General features: G+C 38.4%; 1 protein-coding gene across 2 annotated transcripts in view; it reads left to right on the top strand.

The window, feature by feature from the left end:
• Positions 1-5,641: 5,641 nt before the first annotated feature.
• LOC128649298 (annexin A1) overlaps positions 5,642-21,220 on the top strand; it is a 66,513-nt gene continuing 50,934 nt past the window's right edge. Inside the window, exons 1-3 of one of the 2 annotated variants that reach the window (XM_053702497.1) lie at positions 5,642-5,722; positions 19,168-19,244; positions 20,470-20,557. In XM_053702497.1, coding sequence (XP_053558472.1) covers positions 19,179-19,244; positions 20,470-20,557 — 154 coding nt within the window. In that variant the 5' untranslated portion in view covers positions 5,642-5,722; positions 19,168-19,178. The remainder of the gene's footprint in view (positions 5,723-19,167; positions 19,245-20,469; positions 20,558-21,220) is intronic. The other variant, XM_053702498.1, reaches the window with a different exon arrangement.

Here is a 21,220-nt window from a genome sequence, read left to right as displayed (position 1 = left end):
GGAAGGAAGCCAAGAAATTAGGAGAGCGCAGCGCCGTAGTCATAGCCAATAATGCTGTGATCAACCTATCACCTTTTAAAACACTAAGACACAACCTTACTGGTTGCTGTTAATTATATGCGCTGAACCTAATTAGAAAATTTGAGTAACCAAAACTGCATGTGAGTAATAAAATCTGGACTCAGAAAAAATAGAGTAGACATTCCCAGCATAACACAATGACATTTTCCAATGATGCATATATATACTTTGTCTCATATGCTTTCATTAGGGACTTTTTGAATGCTAAATTGTATATATTTTCATATTAATGTTTTGGTACATAAAAAATGTTTGTGGATTATTATCTTATATTTGATACCAAAGGCACTTTCTAATGTATATCCATACGCCTAATTGCCTTTTAATGGATATGCATCCGTATGTCATTGCACAACCATTTTTCCTTTGTTTTTGTCATCCAGAGCTTATTAACATCATTCTGTCTCACATTTATCCCGTAATTGTATACTGTTACTTGGAAAATGTCATTGTGTTATGCTGGGAATGTCTACTCTATTTTTTCTGAGTCCCGAGTTTATTACTCACATGCAGTTTTGGTTACTCAAATTTTCTAATTAGGTTCAGCGCATGTAATTAACAGCAACCAGTAAGGTTGCGTCTTAGTGTTTTAAAAGGTGATAGGTTGATCACAGCACTATTGGCTATGACTACGGCGAAAGCCGAAACGCCTAAGCCAGGTTGTGCTGCGGTCTCCTAATATCTTGGCTTCCTTCCTATGTTTTTAAAGCATATCAATAAAATATTTTTTGGATTTTATTCGAACTGTCTAACTTCGTTTTTTGGATCTATTCACTCTCACCAGAGTGACAGTTCGAACTAGACACTTTGCTACAGCTCGCTGTTATCCACTGGCTCCGGGGCTGGCAGTCTTCTCTGCAGGATTGGTCGATGCACATGTCACTGGTCCGTCACTGAGATGGAGAGAGCGGATTGGCTGATATCCTTATTGGTCCGTTTGTACTGAGGTGAGAAGCCTAACGAGTAACGCATAGCGTTCGGCGAGGGATCGCATAGACGGTTGGGTCTCACTTACAACTGTAACCGTATTAACAGCCTTGTTGTGATATGTTTGATTTGAAGTTTTAACTACCGCTTTACAGTGACTAAGTTCAGCACACATTTGTAATGGCTATCTGGAGTGATAGGTGGCTTGCAAACTGTCTATTGTATATTAGACCTCTAGGTGATTATTGTGGGGTCTTATCCACGGTACCCAATAACCAATTTATTTACAATATATACAGAGGCAGAGGAGATTGTGACTCTCAGGTGGGGACAAATAGTATTTTTTGATAATTTTATTTAAAAAAAAAAAAAAGTTTGGTTTTCAGAATGTTTGAAATTTGAAATTTTAGATTTGGGAGTTTGTACCTGTCACCAGCCACTTTATTAGGTACACCTTGCTAGTGCCGGATTGGACCCCCTTAAGAACTGCCTTAACCCTTTAGGGACACAGCTTTCAGTTTGCTCAATTATTTTGTGACGGAGAAATTCCGTCATATGTCCTTAAGAGGTTAATTCTTCGTGGCATAGATTCAACAAGGTGTTGGAAACATTCCTCAGACATTTTGGAACATATTGACATGATAGCATCAAGCACGTGCTGCAGATTTCTCGGCTGCACATCCATGATGCAAATCTCCCAAAGGTGCTCTATTGGTTTGAGATCTGGTGACTGTGGAGGCCATTGGAGTACAGTGAACTCATTGTCATGTTCAAGAAACCAGTTTGAAATAATTTGAGCTTTGTGACATGGTGCATTATCCTGCTGGAAGTAGCCATCAGAAGATACACGGTACACTGTTGTCATAAAGTGATGGACATGGTCATCAATAATACTCTGGTAGGCCATGGCATTTAAATGATGCTCAATTGGTACTAAGGGGCCCAAAGTGTGACAGGAAAATTTCCCCCATATCATTACACCATCACCACCAGCCTGAACAGTTGATACAAGGCAGGATGGATCCATACTTTCATGTTGTTTATGCCAAATTCTGATCCTACCATCTGAATCTCACAGCTAAAATCAAGACTCATCAGACCAGGCAATATTTTTCCAATCTTCCATTGTCCAATTTTTGTGAGCCTGTGCAAATTGTAGCCTCAGTTTCCTGTTCTTAGCTGACAGGAGTGGCACTGGTGTGGTCTTCTGCTGCTGTAGCCCATCTGCTTCAAGTTTCGATGTGTTGTGCATTCAGAGATGGTATTCTGCATACCTTAGTAGTAACGAGTGGTTATTTGAGTTACTGTTGCCTTTCTATCATCTTGAATCAGTCTGTACATTCTCCTCTGGCATCTGACATCAACAAGGCATTTCCATCCTCACAACTGCCACTCACTTGATATTTTCTCTTTTAGGACCATTTTCTGTAAACCCTAGAGATGATTGTGCGTGAAAATCCCAGTAGATCAGCAGTTTTTGAAATACTCAGACCAGCCCATCTGGCACTAACAAACATGCCACGTTCAAAGTCACTTAAATCCCTGTTCTTCCCCATTCTGATGCTCGGTTTGAACTTTAGCAAGTCGTCTTCACCACGTCTAGATGCCTAAATGCATTGAGGTCCTGCCATGTGATTGGCTGATTAGCAATTTGTGTTACCAAGCAATTGAACAGGTGTACCTAATAAAGTGGCCGGTGTATATACTGTATATATATATATATATATATATATATATATATATATATATATATATATATATTTATATATATATACTGTATATACTGTATATATATATATATATATATATATATGTATATATGTATATATTTATATATATATATATATATATATATATATATATATATATATATATATGACACACAGAGAAAGGCCAGCACTCACTTACAAGCTTTCAGCTAAGATTAAAAGCAAAAATGGAAGGGTTAGTTACCACATTTGGCCAAATGGGACAAGCCTAGGTACCATGTCAAGGTCCCTTCCAAAACCTGGGACCACACAATGCAAGCTCTCAATCTAAAAAACGTTGAACAAGTGAAGGGTGCACCCCAGACATATACAAAATATAAAATATACGTATATGTAGACAAAACACGGAAGGGAACTGCACTCTCATACCGGACCGGGTACACATCCCATGACCCTGCAACATGCTCAGCCCTGGGTGCCACTGGCACTCACAGGAAGCTGTGCTGTCCCCAGAGCCACAAGCAGTTAACCCCAGACAGGTCTGGGTGCAAGAACCATAGGGAAAATTACAAAACAAATTAATACAACACACAGAGAAAACCCAGCACTCACTTACAAGCTCTCAGCTAAGATTTAAAAGCAAAAATGGAAAGGTTAGTCACCGCATCTGGCCAAATGGGACAAGCTCAGGTACCACATCAAGGTCCTTTCCAATACCTGAGACCCTAAAACAGCCACATAATGCAAGCTTCCAAATCCAAACAAACTGAAAACAAGGGAAGGGTGCACAGGAATATGTAACCACCCTAGACATATACAAAACACGGAAGGGAACTGCACTCTCATACCGGACCAGGTACACATCCCATGACCCTGCAACATGCTCAGCCCTGGGTGCCACTGGCACTCACAGGAAGCTGTGCTGTCCCCAGAGCCACAAGCAGTTAACCCCAGACAAGTCTGGGTGCAAGAACCATAGGGAAAATTACAAAACAAATTAATACAACACACAGAGAAAACTTACAAGCTTTCAGCTAAGATTAAAAGCAAAAATGGAAGGGTTAGTTACCGCATTTGGCCAAATGGGACAAGCCTAGATACCATGTCAAGGTCCCTTCCAAAACCTGGGACCCTAAAACAGCCACATAATGCAAGCTCTCAATCTAAAAAACTGGGAACAAGTGAAGGGTGCACCCCAGACATATACAAAATATAAAATATATACGTATATGTAGATACGTGTTTATATGTGTATATATTTTCTGTATGTATATTGTGAACATACATATTTACAACTATAAACACATAAATACACATGTATACACATAAATACATATATAGACATGTATACACACTTACATACACATATATAGCATGGTTTTGATATCTATCGAAAGTATAGGTTGCGCCAGATTGATGTCAGCCGCACTAATCCTTCTCTGGTAAATGGGATTTACCATGGATTCGTAATATCAAGTTGCATGATGTTAGCGTAGTCCAACGACAACTTTTTCGGAACAAATATTCAGAGAAATTATTTTATGTGAATATTTGTTGGCTGTGCTAAATGGTATTCAGTTCATTTAACTAATTATTTGTTAAACATTTACTTTCGTTTTCGTTAAATGAATGTAAATGTTCCAAAGCAACAGCTGAAAAAGACCTTCTCCTTTAGTGCAGGCCCTAGGAGCCGCATACAAAGCTTCCTATTAGAGTGGCCGGGGCTCTGTGATGAAGAGTAACGGGTTAGCACGGCTCTCCAGTGCACTAAAGGTAAGTATTTTAACCATTTACAGGAAACAAATGAATACTGACAAATTTCTGCAGTATTTATTACTTTTCTTTAAATTTTGGGGTGTATTCCATCGGATATTCATTTTGTGGATATATACACACATGTATAAAATACCTACATTCCCCAGCTCATATAGGTTTATTATGCCTGTCCAAGTTTCATTATTTATTTATTTCATTGTTGTATCAAAAGAGGTTCCGTTTAGGTTCACACATTTGTATTGTCATTCAATATTGTCTAATGGGATCCTTTACATTGCATCTTTTCTGCATATGGCGATACTGTATTCAAAGGGACAGTCCAGCCAAAATTGGAACGGACATGGATGCATTTTACGTTTGAATAGAAATTTTTTTGTAATATACATGTATTAGAAAAAATGCTTCTTGTTAAAGATATAGCTGTTTCAAGAAAGTATTTTAGTATGCACCGGGTACCAGCATTTTAAACAGAGAACTTGCTCAGAGAGCTTAAGGTGCTTGTACTATCTGGTAATTACTCAATTTGTTAATTGCTGACATGATATAAAGCCCACTTGTGCTCTGAGTAGCTGCAGGATTTATAATTTTTTTAGACACTGTTTAATATGAGTATAACTGTACTTTGTAATGTATTTTTGAAGTGTTTCGTGAGCATGTTATGTTTGCACAAAACTGTTAACTACAGCTCTTCGAATGCGGAAAGGATAAGTATGTATAAAGCGAATAAGCACATGCAATTGTAATTTTTCAAAACTTGTAATGGCTGCTCAATGGAAAATGATTGCAAAAAGACCATATCGCGTGCGAAAAAGTCAGAACGCGCAACTTGTAATCTTGCCCACTCCAATCCAACTGAAGGTCTTTGCGTGTTAAAAAAGGTCTGTGAGGAATATTAAGATGCCTATTAGTTTTGATTTTCAATAACATCAAATGCTTTATTTATTTAAACAGTAAAACTACTGTTTCAGTTACAAAGGATGCTTTATGTACTATAAAATATTATTTTCAAATATGTCATTCTTTATCCTAAGCAAAATGCTAGTTTACAGTTATCTCCTAGGAAGCTGTTTGGATGTTAGATTTACAAATAACCGAATCTGAGGCAGAGGAAAATATCCCTGCGTTGCTAGGTGTGGCTCTCTAACGTCCTTATAAAATAGAAGCCCAAGACAGCATTCTTCTCTTCTGACAACTGAGACACAGAGTTATTCTGACTCCTTTGAAAAGTGGTAAGTTTAAGTTTATTTTATTTGTCACATATACATTACACAAGTTGCACTGTATCATACACTATAAGTGATCTTTTTCTCTAACACATGCTCTTGAAGATAAATGATATGTTGAGATATCACTTACAGGAAATATATGAAGATTATTTGTTATTTAGATATTTTAGCAAATACATTTTGTATGTCTTATTTTGATTATATTTAGTTCTACCAAGAAAACAAGTAACAATTGTTGTCTTGGTTTATTTTCTTGGATTTGAATGTAACAATTTGTTTGTTTGAAAATATTTAGCTGCAACTTGCATGAATATAAATTCTTACTATGCCTACATTAAAAATAAATGCTTCACATTTGTATTATTTTATATATTGTTTTTATTTTACACTTATACTTTATGCATATTATAGGAAAAATATTTTATACAACAAAACTTTAAAAGGTTAACACTGAAAAAAAAAATGTTTTGAAAGTTACTGAATACGTTAACATTTTTGTGGTTGCAAACCATAGGAACGGATGAGCCAAATCATGAGTCATTACTGTATCTAAGGAAGTTGCTTAAGTTTTTTTTTTATATAAAAACATACAGAATTCTGTTACAGAGTATACAAACTGAGCCTTTGTATTTTTGTCACACTACTCAAATTACTGGTTTCTTTAATGTTTAGACTTTTTTTTGTTCTTGCTTTAAACATTCAGTTTTATATGTGCAAACATTTCACAGTTTTTTCATGAACAGGTTTTTCTAGTTCTGCACACACAGAGTCAATAATTGTGCATCTTGTATTGTCTGAGGAGAAAGCGCCAGCTTTATTCCTGCACACAGCTCATGTCTGTGCATAACTTAATACCCTGCAACAAGTCCACACACATAGCAATAACAGAAGCATTCCTCCCTAGGGTGTTACAGGAGGGGGATAGGGAGGTGTGTAAAGTACAGGTGAATATAGCTGGATAACTTTTAAAATAAAGCAGAATTTTATGTGTAGAATATATTATCAGGGGGCAAAATATATCACTATAGCTTACTAGTCAGGAGAAAAACAGTCACTAGTCCAGATGGATAAAGTTACATGTCAGCTCAGTGTTAAATATAGGCATACATTATATTCCTTACTACTGCAATCTCTTACTAGTCTAGGATTAAAGACTAGGAGGTGCCCATCCTTGAATACAATGTATTGTAGATGCAAATATAAAGGTAAATGGCACAAGATTAGTGGCTAAAATTTAAATCCTTCTATTGTTGCACTGTGTCACCCGAATTTTAAATGCAAAACCCATGACATTAAACAAACTTTCTAGAAGATTTCAGTTCTTTGTAGCAATCTTGGAATGAGACAGTAAAGTCAAAATTAAACTTTAATGATTCAGATAGAATGTTTAATTTTATACAACTTTCCAATTTACATCTATTATCTCATTTGTTTTGTTTTCTTAGTATCCTTTATTAAAAAGCACACTTAGGTAGGCTCCAGATTAGTCATGCACTATTGAAAGCTAGCTGCTGATTGGTGGCCACACACAGAGGCTAGATCATATGATGGCAAATAGTGGATGATGGAGGTGGTGTATGGAATACTTCACTGTTTTAGCAAGGGCTAGCTTAAAGATCACAGCTGCCCCATATGTTTTGGCTGCTGCAATGGTTTGGAATCTGTGTTACAATATCCCTTCTGCCACTCTCCATAATTTATTAACATCACAGTTTCAATATATATTTGAATCCTGTCTACAAAAGTACACATTCCATTTCTACCAACACAACCAGCCCATGAGACTGACCCAAACTTCACAACCACACCCCAGACTTCTGTACTATAATGTAGGGAAATATACAGTCTGTTACCTTACCAAAGGTTAGACATTTTTTCTGTGTAGAACAATAGACAAAAAAAGAAACCTACAATAGTTGTCAGATTATAAAGAACTAGGCACAATGATTAAATATAGGGCCGATTTATTAAGCTCAGAATGGAGCTTGATGCCCCTTGTTGCCAGCGAGCCTTCAGGTCTAAAGAGTTTCTGGTGCAATGATAAATGCTGACAGCGTATGCTGTCGGGAATTTGTCGATGTGCAGCGGACATGATACGCTACATCGTATAATGTCCGCTCACACAATGATAAATATACCCCATAATCCATAATGTCATGTCTGATTTTCAGAAATTATTAGATGAAAACATTATTGACAATATAATATTGCAACAGATACAATAAATGATTTTTCGTTGCTATTGCATCTATTATTTTACAGTATTACATTTTTTTATTTTTTTTGGAAAACGATCTTTGCACAGAGATTTCTTTGTTATGCTTATATTTGTGTGTTGTGGCACTGTCCAAAAGAACTTTGGGGACTTTGCTTTTCAACGATGTAGCTTCTATTAAGCATGCACTTAGTGTTAGTTTAATAGATAAACAGCTTTAAATGCATAAATAGTTCTCTTTAGTATGTATTCCTGAAATTGTTACAGTTTAATGTCTCCTTAAAATACTATATAGACTATATTTGTAAAGCTTTTGATGCAGCTTGAAAACCTTTGCAGTGAAAGATCACACATACAAGGCAACAACTACAAGTTAGACCCCTGTATCCTAAACTCTCTACCATCTCTGCTGGACTTTATCTCAGACTCATTCAATTGCATACAAGAGTAGGGGGATAAGCTGCACTCTGTTACTTGTTCAATTCTAAATTCCATCAGCCAAATGCTGCATCAGTAGTCCTGAACCTGGGAGGACAGGTTACTTGCCTGGGAACTTTGTCCATCCACATGTTCACAAATAGGGCCCTATATATACATTGACATAGTTATATAATAAATGTTTGAAACAAAGTAGGAAAAAAGAGGATTTTTGCAGAACTAATCAGCCTTACTAAAAAGGCATTGGTATGATGTAAGTGATATATTTGTACAACTTTCCAGTTATGTATAAATGGAATAATATTACCAATGCACAAAACATTGGCTGTGACACATTCTTAGATAGTTTACAGAGCTCCATGCTATGTTTATCAGGGAATATTTAATTTACTTTAAGCTTTGCCCGTTTATCCCAAAAATATGATTAGTTGCCTCTCTTTAACTAGGCTGCATCATGTCTTGCTCTAAATTTCGAATACAAAATTGTTACATTCAATTACAAAGAGGCACTTTTATTTCGCTGTCATGTAATCAGTTTTGTTTGATTAGAGAATTATACTCCTTATTTTTATAGATAACTTTCCAAAATGGATGCACAAAGGACAGCTAAAAGAATGTTAAACAATTGTATCAATGTCAAAGCAAGTGGCGCATGCTCTATTCTATTTTATTTTTAACTAATGGTCCATTAAAGCCCATTAAGTCCTTACAGGGCACAACTTTGCATATTGCAGTTTACTATAGATTATTTGACCTTGTAATATGCTACACAGTGATTGTTTATATAAGTGTAGAATTCTGGTTATAAATATTCACACAACAGGATCTTTGGTAATTGGTATCTTTATTTGAAAAGCAGGAATGTAAGCTTAGGAACTTGCCCATTTTGGGTTTAGCACCTGGGTAACGCTTGCTGATTGGTGGCTAAATGTAATTGAAAAAAACACCAACAAGTTGTGTTTACTCAAAAGCGATAACCCGACAGTCCAATGTTCTTTAAGAATAAATAGAACATATTCTGCTACGTAAAAGATATGAAACCTATTATTTTTCTTTCATGATTCAGATAGAGGCCTCTATTTATCAGAGCAGATCAGGTCCGACAGACATCGCTGAATATGGCGAGCAATACGCTCGCCTTATTCAGCATTGCACCAACAACTCACAAGAGCTGCTGGTGCAACGCCGCCCCCTGCAGACTCACGGCCAATGGGCCACCAGCAGGGGGGTGTCAATCAACCCGATCATACTCGATCGGGTTGATTTCCAGGGATGTCTGTCCGCTTGCTCAGAGCAGGTGGACAGGTTATGGAGCAGCGGCCTTTGTGACCTCTGCTTCATAACTGCAAGCTCGCCAGAAACACGGGGCATCCAGCTCCATTCGGAGCTTGATACATATGCCCCAGAGCATGCAATTTTAAGCAACTTTGTATTTTACTCCTTTTATCATTTTTTCTTTATTCGCTTGGTATCTTTATTTGAAAAGCAGGCATGTAAGTTTTGGAGCCGGCCTATTTTTGTTTCAGAACCTGAGTAGCGCTTTCTGATTGGTGGCTAAATTTTACACTGTTAGACTGAGTGACACACTGTTTAGAGTGTCTTCTCCAGAGGAGAGTCATGGATGAAATTGGGTGGTAGGGTACATATATAACAACAATCTGGCTTTTTAAAAAAATTAAAAACTAATATAATCCTCTTGAGAAGAATGAAATGTGTGCATGCTATGGACTCAATGGAAAACAGGGCTGGTCTTCAAATTTTACCAGGGCTTCTTTTTATTCACAGCCTAGCCTAGAATGGAGCTGAAAATACAACACTCAAAAGGCTTTTTTAAAGGGGTGTGTCCATGGACTGCAAATTAAAATACCGTTTAATAACATTTTTAATGTTATACAATTTTTATTAGGAATATCTTTGGCAATACTGTATAGTGATTCATTTCTATATACAAAATTACTTTAATGTCCCATTACATTATGCTAGTTGTTAATGTTTATATACTTATACAAAACACGGGGGTGGGGTCAGCACTCTCATGCCGGACCGGGTACACATCACATGACCCTGCAACATGCACAGCCCTGGGTGCAAACCAGCACTCTCAGGAAGCTGCACTGTTACCAGAGCCACAGGCAGTTAACCCCAGTCAGGCCTGGGTGCAAGGCCCAAACAGGGAAAATTACAAAAAAATATTTTAATATAAACACACAGAAAAAGTCCAGCACTCACTCACAAGCTCTCAACTAAGATAAAAAGCAGCAATGGAAGAATTAGTTACCGCATCTGGCCAAATGGGAAAAGCCCAGGTACCTCGTCAAGGTTTCTTCCAATAAACCTGGGTCCCTAACCAGCCACACAATGCAGGCTCACAATCAAACAACTGTGAAAAAAAAAAAAAAAAAAAAAAAAAAAAGCAACTGTGAAAAAATGGAGGGTGCACAGGCTTATGTAATTTCCCCAAACATATACAAAACACGGGGGTGGGGTCAGCACTCTCATGCCGGACCGGGTACACATCATATGACCCTGCAACATGCACAGCCCTGGGTGCAAACCAGCACTCTCAGGAAGCTGCACTGTTACCAGAGCCACAGGCAGTTAACCCCAGTCAGGCCTGGGTGCAAGGCCCAAACAGGGAAAATTACAAAAAAATATTTTAATATAAACACACAGAAAAAGTCCAGCACTCACTCACAAGCTCTCAACTAAGATAAAAAGCAGCAATGGAAGAATTAGTTACCGCATCTGGCCAAATGGGAAAAGCCCAGGTACCTCGTCAAGGTTTCTTCCAATAAACCTGGGTCCCTAACCAGCCACACAATGCAGGCTCACAATCAAACAACTGTGAAAAAAAAAAAAAGCAACTGTGAAAAAATGGAGGGTGCACAGGCTTATGTAATTTCCCCAAACATATACAAAACACGGGGGTGGGGTCAGCACTCTCATGCCGGACCGGGTACACATCATATGACCCTGCAACATGCACAGCCCTGGGTGCAAACCAGCACTCTCAGGAAGCTGCACTGTTACCAGAGCCACAGGCAGTTAACCCCAGTCAGGCCTGGGTGCAAGGCCCAAACAGGGAAAATTACAAAAAAATATTTTAATATAAACACACAGAAAAAGTCCAGCACTCACTCACAAGCTCTCAACTAAGATAAAAAGCAGCAATGGAAGAATTAGTTACCGCATCTGGCCAAATGGGAAAAGCCCAGGTACCTCGTCAAGGTTTCTTCCAATAAACCTGGGTCCCTAACCAGCCACACAATGCAGGCTCACAATCAAACAACTGTGAAAAAAAAAAAAAGCAACTGTGAAAAAATGGAGGGTGCACAGGCTTATGTAATTTCCCCAAACATATACACAACACGGGGGTGGGGTCAGCACTCTCATGCCGGACCGGGTACACATATGACCCTGCAACATGCACAGCCCTGGGTGCAAACCAGCACTCTCAGGAAGCTGCACTGTTACCAGAGCCACAGGCAGTTAACCCCAGTCAGGCCTGGGTGCAAGGCCCAAACAGGGAAAATTACAAAAAAATATTTTAATATAAACACACAGAAAAAGTCCAGCACTCACTCACAAGCTCTCAACTAAGATAAAAAGCAGCAATGGAAGAATTAGTTACCGCATCTGGCCAAATGGGAAAAGCCCAGGTACCTCGTCAAGGTTTCTTCCAATAAACCTGGGTCCCTAACCAGCCACACAATGCAGGCTCACAATCAAACAACTGTGAAAAAAAAAAAAAAAGCAACTGTGAAAAAATGGAGGGTGCACAGGCTTATGTAATTTCCCCAAACATATACAAAACACGGGGGTGGGGTCAGCACTCTCATGCCGGACCGGGTACACATCATATGACCCTGCAACATGCACAGCCCTGGGTGCAAACCAGCACTCTCAGGAAGCTGCACTGTTACCAGAGCCACAGGCAGTTAACCCCAGTCAGGCCTGGGTGCAAGGCCCAAACAGGGAAAATTACAAAAAAATATTTTAATATAAACACACAGAAAAAGTCCAGCACTCACTCACAAGCTCTCAACTAAGATAAAAAGCAGCAATGGAAGAATTAGTTACCGCATCTGGCCAAATGGGAAAAGCCCAGGTACCTCGTCAAGGTTTCTTCCAATAAACCTGGGTCCCTAACCAGCCACACAATGCAGGCTCACAATCAAACAACTGTGGAAAAAAAAAAAAAAAGCAACTGTGAAAAAATGGAGGGTGCACAGGCTTATGTAATTTCCCCAAACATATACAAAACACGGGGGTGGGGTCAGCACTCTCATGCCGGACCGGGTACACATCATATGACCCTGCAACATGCACAGCCCTGGGTGCAAACCAGCACTCTCAGGAAGCTGCACTGTTACCAGAGCCACAGGCAGTTAACCCCAGTCAGGCCTGGGTGCAAGGCCCAAACAGGGAAAATTACAAAAAAATATTTTAATATAAACACACAGAAAAAGTCCAGCACTCACTCACAAGCTCTCAACTAAGATAAAAAGCAGCAATGGAAGAATTAGTTACCGCATCTGGCCAAATGGGAAAAGCCCAGGTACCTCGTCAAGGTTTCTTCCAATAACCCTGGGTCCCTAACCAGCCACACAATGCAGGCTCACAATCAAACAACTGTGAAAAAAAAAAAAAAGCAACTGTGAAAAAATGGAGGGTGCACAGGCTTATGTAATTTCCCCAAACATATACAAAACACGGGGGTGGGGTCAGCACTCTCATGCCGGACCGGGTACACATCATATGACCCTGCAACATGCACAGCCCTGGGTGCAAACCAGCACTCTCAGGAAGCTGCACTGTTACCAGAGCCACAGGCAGTTAACCCCAGTCAGGCCTGGGTGCAAGGCCCAAACAGGGAAAATTACAAAAAAATATTTTAATATAAACACACAGAAAATGTCCAGCACTCACTCACAAGCTCTCAACTAAGATAAAAAGCAGCAATGGAAGAATTAGTTACCGCATCTGGCCAAATGTGTTTATATTAAAATATTTTTTTGTAATTTTCCCTGTTTGGGCCTTGCACCCAGGCCTGACTGGGGTTAACTGCCTGTGGCTCTGGTAACAGTGCAGCTTCCTGAGAGTGCTGGTTTGCACCCAGGGCTGTGCATGTTGCAGGGTCATATGATGTGTACCCGGTCCGGCATGAGAGTGCTGACCCCACCCCCGTGTTTTGTATATGTTTGGGGAAATTACATAAGCCTGTGCACCCTCCATTTTTTCACAGTTGCTTTTTTTTTTTTTTCACAGTTGTTTGATTGTGAGCCTGCATTGTGTGGCTGGTTAGGGACCCAGGTTTATTGGAAGAAACCTTGACGAGGTACCTGGGCTTTTCCCATTTGGCCAGATGCGGTAACTAATTCTTCCATTGCTGCTTTTTATCTTAGTTGAGAGCTTGTGAGTGAGTGCTGGACTTTTTCTGTGTGTTTATATTAAAATATTTTTTTGTAATTTTCCCTGTTTGGGCCTTGCACCCAGGCCTGACTGGGGTTAACTGCCTGTGGCTCTGGTAACAGTGCAGCTTCCTGAGAGTGCTGGTTTGCACCCAGGGCTGTGCATGTTGCAGGGTCATATGATGTGTACCCGGTCCGGCATGAGAGTGCTGACCCCACCCCCGTGTTTTGTATATGTTTGGGGAAATTACATAAGCCTGTGCACCCTCCATTTTTTCACAGTTGCTTTTTTTTTTTTTTTTTTCACAGTTGTTTGATTGTGAGCCTGCATTGTGTGGCTGGTTAGGGACCCAGGTTTATTGGAAGAAACCTTGACGAGGTACCTGGGCTTTTCCCATTTGGCCAGATGCGGTAACTAATTCTTCCATTGCTGCTTTTTATCTTAGTTGAGAGCTTGTGAGTGAGTGCTGGACTTTTTCTGTGTGTTTATATTAAAATATTTTTTTGTAATTTTCCCTGTTTGGGCCTTGCACCCAGGCCTGACTGGGGTTAACTGCCTGTGGCTCTGGTAACAGTGCAGCTTCCTGAGAGTGCTGGTTTGCACCCAGGGCTGTGCATGTTGCAGGGTCATATGATGTGTACCCGGTCCGGCATGAGAGTGCTGACCCCACCCCCGTGTTTTGTATATGTTTGGGGAAATTACATAAGCCTGTGCACCCTCCATTTTTTCACAGTTGCTTTTTTTTTTTTTTCACAGTTGTTTGATTGTGAGCCTGCATTGTGTGGCTGGTTAGGGACCCAGGTTTATTGGAAGAAACCTTGACGAGGTACCTGGGCTTTTCCCATTTGGCCAGATGCGGTAACTAATTCTTCCATTGCTGCTTTTTATCTTAGTTGAGAGCTTGTGAGTGAGTGCTGGACTTTTTCTGTGTGTTTATATTAAAATATTTTTTTGTAATTTTCCCTGTTTGGGCCTTGCACCCAGGCCTGACTGGGGTTAACTGCCTGTGGCTCTGGTAACAGTGCAGCTTCCTGAGAGTGCTGGTTTGCACCCAGGGCTGTGCATGTTGCAGGGTCATATGATGTGTACCCGGTCCGGCATGAGAGTGCTGACCCCACCCCCGTGTTTTGTATATGTTTGGGGAAATTACATAAGCCTGTGCACCCTCCATTTTTTCACAGTTGCTTTTTTTTTTTTTTCACAGTTGTTTGATTGTGAGCCAGAAATGTGTGGCTGGTTAGGGACCCAGGTTTATTGGAAGAAACCTTGACGAGGTACCTGGGCTTTTCCCATTTGGCCAGATGCGGTAACTAATTCTTCCATTGCTGCTTTTTATCTTAGTTGAGAGCTTGTGAGTGAGTGCTGGACTTTTTCTGTGTGTTTATATTAAAATATTTTTTTGTAATTTTCCCTGTTTGGGCCTTGCACCCAGGCCTGACTGGGGTTAACTGCCTGTGGCTCTGGTAACAGTGCAGCTTCCTGAGAGTGCTGGTTTGCACCCAGGGCTGTGCATGTTGCAGGGTCATATGATGTGTACCCGGTCCGGCATGAGAGTGCTGACCCCACCCCCGTGTTTTGTATATGTTTGGGGAAATTACATAAGCCTGTGCACCCTCCATTTTTTCACAGTTGCTTTTTTTTTTTTCACAGTTGTTTGATTGTGAGCCTGCATTGTGTGGCTGGTTAGGGACCCAGGTTTATTGGAAGAAACCTTGACGAGGTACCTGGGCTTTTCCCATTTGGCCAGATGCGGTAACTAATTCTTCCATTGCTGCTTTTTATCTTAGTTGAGAGCTTGTGAGTGAGTGCTGGACTTTTTCTGTGTGTTTATATTAAAATATTTTTTTGTAATTTTCCCTGTTTGGGCCTTGCACCCAGGCCTGACTGGGGTTAACTGCCTGTGGCTCTGGTAACAGTGCAGCTTCCTGAGAGTGCTGGTTTGCACCCAGGGCTGTGCATGTTGCAGGGTCATATGATGTGTACCCGGTCCGGCATGAGAGTGCTGACCCCACCCCCGTGTTTTGTATATGTTTGGGGAAATTACATAAACCTGTGCACCCTCCATTTTTTCACAGTTGCTTCTTTTTTTTTTTTTTTTTTTTTTTTTTTTTTCACAGTTGTTTGATTGTGAGCCTGCATTGTGTGGCTGGTTAGGGACCCAGGTTTATTGGAAGAAACCTTGACGAGGTACCTGGGCTTTTCCCATTTGGCCAGATGCGGTAACTAATTCTTCCATTGCTGCTTTTTATCTTAGTTGAGAGCTTGTGAGTGAGTGCTGGACTTTTTCTGTGTGTTTATATACTTATGTTCTTGTAAGAAGCAATCTTATTTATATTTCACTGAGTGAATTTCTTTATTCAGAACTAAAAATCTATTTTTATATTTAGCTGCATTGTATAAGCTTTTAATGACGAGGCCTACCAGTCTTAAATAGATGTCTCTATTCATTGTTTAAAGGGATTTTATCCTCAGGGTCCTAAGAAGCCAGTCTATAATATACCATAGCTGTGTGCAGAATGTGTACATTCCTAATACAGGCGAGCCTTTTATTATTGCAGGTTATAGGCTCTATCTATCTATCTATCTATCTATCTATCTATCTATCTATCTATCTGTCTGTCTGTCCAGCATGTATATAATTACAAACCCAAGAAAAAGTTTACAAAAGGGCCCTCTGTTGAGTAGGTCTATTACTGCTATTGAGACTCACTTTTGGTATACCCTGAAGGTGTGCTTACCACTGAGTGACAGCAGCTCTGCGTCATTAACGATAAGTATATTACAGAAGCAGACATGCGTGCACTTGTTCAATGGACACTGAGTAGTAATTTCCAGAATATAAAATGAATAACTTTATTATGAAAAATATTCCACTTTCGCCTTTCAATTTATAGCCTTATAACTTTCATCCTGCTGTGTTTGTTTATCTGCAATTACTTTTCCCCACATCCTCTATCAGTTTGCTTTTTTTTTTAAATGGTTAATATTTTCTTGGTCTAGGGGCATATGAAAAAGTTAAAAGTCTGTTGTGTCTATCGGAATGATATGCCATGCACAATCTTATATTGCACACAGCCAGTCACTTCCATGATAATGCAGTGTGTAGCGTGCTGGTTGCCTTAGCTCAATCCTTGTACATATGGAAGGGGTTCTGATTGGTGGAAAGCCATGTGACAGACCCAGGGAGAGAAAAAAAAGAAGATAACAATCTCATCAATAATGAGTGCCAGTGTCCTTCTCCTTGTAAACTTAAAGGGATTACTAAACCCAAATTTTCTTTCATGATTCGGATAGCAAAAATAGAAAGCGAAAATCCTGGGAGTTGTAATTAAAACGTCTTTATTGAAGATAGGTTAAAATTGAAAAGGCACACATATCAAAAAGAAATAGCAACCAGGTGTGGCACTAGTTGGCTTGTAGCCGTAGTCATAGCCTGTAGTGCTAAGTGTCACACCCCTTTAATTACATAAAATCTGATAGGTTAAAAAAGTTAGAACACACCTGGTGCTTAAACAGTATACATATTACTGAAACATTAACCCCACAACCTCCCTAGATGGAAAAATGTTGCACGTTGAACCCCCTTTATATGCCTGATATGTGATAAACTAAAGGGAGAGGGGGTGTCAAAAAAAAAGAAAGAAAGAGGTACCGTTAGTGGCAACAGATATAAGAAAGATACGTTAAATAGTCTATGCCTTATACTGGCAATGGGAGCCACATAGGTAATTTTAGTAATGCTTAGACATATTCATTAATTAAGTTAATCTTACAGGTACAGGTCCTGTGGGACATATAAAGAGCTAGACAAGCTAGAGAACAATATTATAATTTTTGATACAGTTAGTTGAGAGACCCTGTTTCGGATTCGGATAGACCATGCAATTTTAAGAAACTTTCTAATGTAATCCAATTATAAAATTTTCTTCGTTCTCTTGGTATCTGTATTTTAAAAGCAGGAATGAAAGATTACAAGACGGCCCATTTTAGGTTCTGCACCTGGATAGCGCTTGTTGATTGGTGGCTAAATGTAGACACCAATCAGCAAGTGCTATCCAGGGTGCTGAACCAAAAATGGGCAGACTCCTAAGCTTTCATTCCTGCTTTTTCAAATAAAGATACCATGAGAACAAAAAAAAATTGATCATAGGAGTAAATTAGAAAGTTGCTTAAAATTGCATACTCTATCTGAATAATGAAAGAAAACAAAATGGGTTTAGTATCCCTTATATATATATATATATATATATATATATATATATATATATATATATATATATATATATATATATATATATATATATATATATATATATATATATATACACTTTTAATTTCAGTTTAATTTCCCTTTAAAATGTGTATATTTATTTATTTATTTTGAGCCATGTGTTGTTGTTAGGATATACATTGAGGTGGTTATAGAAAAGATATAGAAACAAGAAAGTTTAGAAGAAATCCCATTCCCAGTGGGGGTATGACAGAGGGATATTAAAAGGTTAATTTTCCATTTTTCTCTCTGAAGAAATCATACGAAATCTTTCAAATTTTCTAATTTTTTTTATACCTTATATTGTAACATCAGAGTCTCTCCTTTTCATACATAACTCTTTATATTGAGATAAACAGCACTCAAGTTAAAGTTTGCATTTCTAAAATGTTTTAGAGACCTCACCATACTGATGAGACTTCTTAGATCATCTCGCCTGAGTAGAGAGCCTTAGTATTGTTGTTTATACATTGAGAGAAAAGATGATAATAGTGTGTCTATATTGAGAGATAAGCTAATGAGGTCTGCTGTCCCTGCAAGCTCAGCCCATTTGATTGGTTTCCCAAATTTAAGCTTTACAGCTGGTATGACAAATCACTGTAAACAAATACAGGGCACATAAGACAGGAGAGGTATTCTGATTAAACAAATATGTTCTCAGGTCTATTTACTTTATTCTGTATTTGATATTTGTCTACAAAGTTTTTTAAAGTATGTGTTTTCTCACAGCTTTTTGGTCTCTGAAGTAGCAAGTCAGGATTTTTTTTAAGCAAAACCAATTACAATAAAACAATTTTTTAAAGAAACAAACACATTATGTAATTAATAAAATTACATAATGTAAATATAACTAACATCACTAATATCATCTAGTTGTATATTAATCTGATTCATTAGATTTTAATAGGCTCAACAATGAAAAATACTTAATAGTTTAAAATAAAATGTGCTTTAAATCTGCTTTAGCCATAATGTCATTCTAGTTTTGTAGATGCCTTGTCATATTGTTTTTTATTGGAAATTGCATTTAACAATATGAAAAGCTATATATATGATATGTATGATTTCCATTAAAACACAGCCTGTAACATATATAAATGTTTCCTATTTCAGAAATAAAAACCATGTCTTTTATCTCAGAATTCTTGGCTCAAGCATGTTTCTTAGACAATCATTCGGAATATGCTACTGTAAGTATGCAGTTATTTTTCTTTATTGTTTTCTCTTTCTCAAAGTAATTGACCAAAACCCCCTATGACTTATCTAAAATGTTATAATTATTTGCCTTTGTCATATTTTTAACTGGTTTGGTCAATATAGGAGATACATATAGGTCATAATGATGATCAGTTACTTTTGTTTGTTCCAGTATTGTCTGTATGTAATATATGGTAAATCCTGATTAACAGGGCCAGCTCTAGGCCCAGAAGTCCTGCGCAGTATTTCTGACTACCAGGCTTGTGGCCACTGCCAAGAAGGAACAAGGATTTAAGTAATTAATCCCATAGTGAATTCCCATCTTGTTAAAGATTAGCCCATGTAGGGTGTTTTAGCCTATTCATGTCAGTAACACTGATGAGCATATATTGTATGTAATGTTAAATAGAAATAGTTATGTTTTAATAATGAATCCCCAGACTGCTAATTATTACTGCTTAGATGTGATGTGCTTATTAGCAGTATGTAGATTCAGTTTGCTATGGCCAGAGCCTTTGTACCAGCTCTAATTTCCAAATCAGCGTTAGGGAGTGATAAGTAGGCCCACAGAAGGGACCAAGGTTGGGATCCTTGGATGGCTGGTACTTGGAAAACTAGAAGTATATTTGAAATGGGGTGAGAAATAGTTGCTTCACCCTCTGCTGGTTCAGCCTATCTTCACCAACAATGGTATAAGAAGGGGTGAGTATAATAAGAGTGAGGAGATCTGCATGAGGTTTCTATAGGGAAGACATTGTAGAGGAGTGCAGCTGGGTTCAAGAGGAGGAAAATGATATGGCATGTAAGTATAGGCTGGGGAATAGAGGCACAGCTACTAATATGGCAAGCTTAGGAGAGTTGCAAGAGTACAGGAGCTGCAGAATAAGCAGAATCCTTGCTACAACCAATAAACTACCTTAACAGCATGTTACTCACACAAGCACAAGATGCACAGGTAGCTGATGTGTGATTCTCAAAGACAAGCAGGAACAGCAGTCTATGAGAAAAAAACAAAGCTATGCAATATAATGTATCCTTAGATGCATATATAACCAGCCATTGTGCATCATGTATACTGTCATGAGTTAAGAAACATTTCTAAACATATCTTAAGCAAAGTATGTGAACAACTACTGTAACTTCTTTATTCAGGGATTATCTTGTTATTCTGGGTTAAATAATTATGTTATGTAACATACTAAATTACTTGTTTTATAGCAGCAAGCCACCGGTGGGTTAAATGCATTTCCAGGCTTCAACGCAGTTCCAGATGCTTCTAGCTTAGAAAAAGCTATCAAGACTAAAGGTAATGTAGTCAAATAGAATAAATTCCATGAATAAATGAAGACGTTGATCATTTTTTATAAAATATATTAAAACTGAAGTAAAGCTTGTTCTAAAAAATAATATTTAAGGAAACTCCAAGCTTAACAACTGACATTTAAAGGGACAGTCTAGGCCAAAATAAACTTTCATTATTCAGATATAGCATGTAATTTTAAACAATTTTCCGATTTACTTTTATCACCAATTTTGCTTTGATCTCTTGGTATTCTTAGTTGAAAGCTTAACCTAGGAGGTTCATATGCTAATTTCTTAGACCTTGAAGCCCACCTCTTTCAGATTGCATTTTAACAGTTTTTCACCACTAGAGGGTGTTAGTTCACGTATTTCATATAGATAACACTGTGCTCGTGCACGAGAAGTTATCTGGGAGCAGGCACTGATTGGCTAGACTGCAAGTCTGTCAAAAGAACTGAAAAAAGGGGCAGTTTGCAGAGGCTTAGATACAAGATAATCACAGAGGTTAATAGTATATTAATATAACTGTGTTGGTTATGCAAAACTGGGAAATGGGTAATAAAGTGATTATCTATCTTTTAAAACAATAAAGATTCTGGTGTAGACTGTCCCTTTAATAACTACTTGGATACAACATATTTTTGCAAAGTACATATGTGACATTTTG

The sequence above is a fragment of the Bombina bombina genome, chromosome 2 (genome assembly GCF_027579735.1).
Source record: "Bombina bombina isolate aBomBom1 chromosome 2, aBomBom1.pri, whole genome shotgun sequence".
In the NCBI taxonomy this organism is placed as follows: Eukaryota; Metazoa; Chordata; class Amphibia; order Anura; family Bombinatoridae; genus Bombina; species Bombina bombina.
The sequence above is the reverse complement of the archived record's forward strand: the minus strand, read 5'-3'. Positions and strand labels throughout refer to the sequence as shown.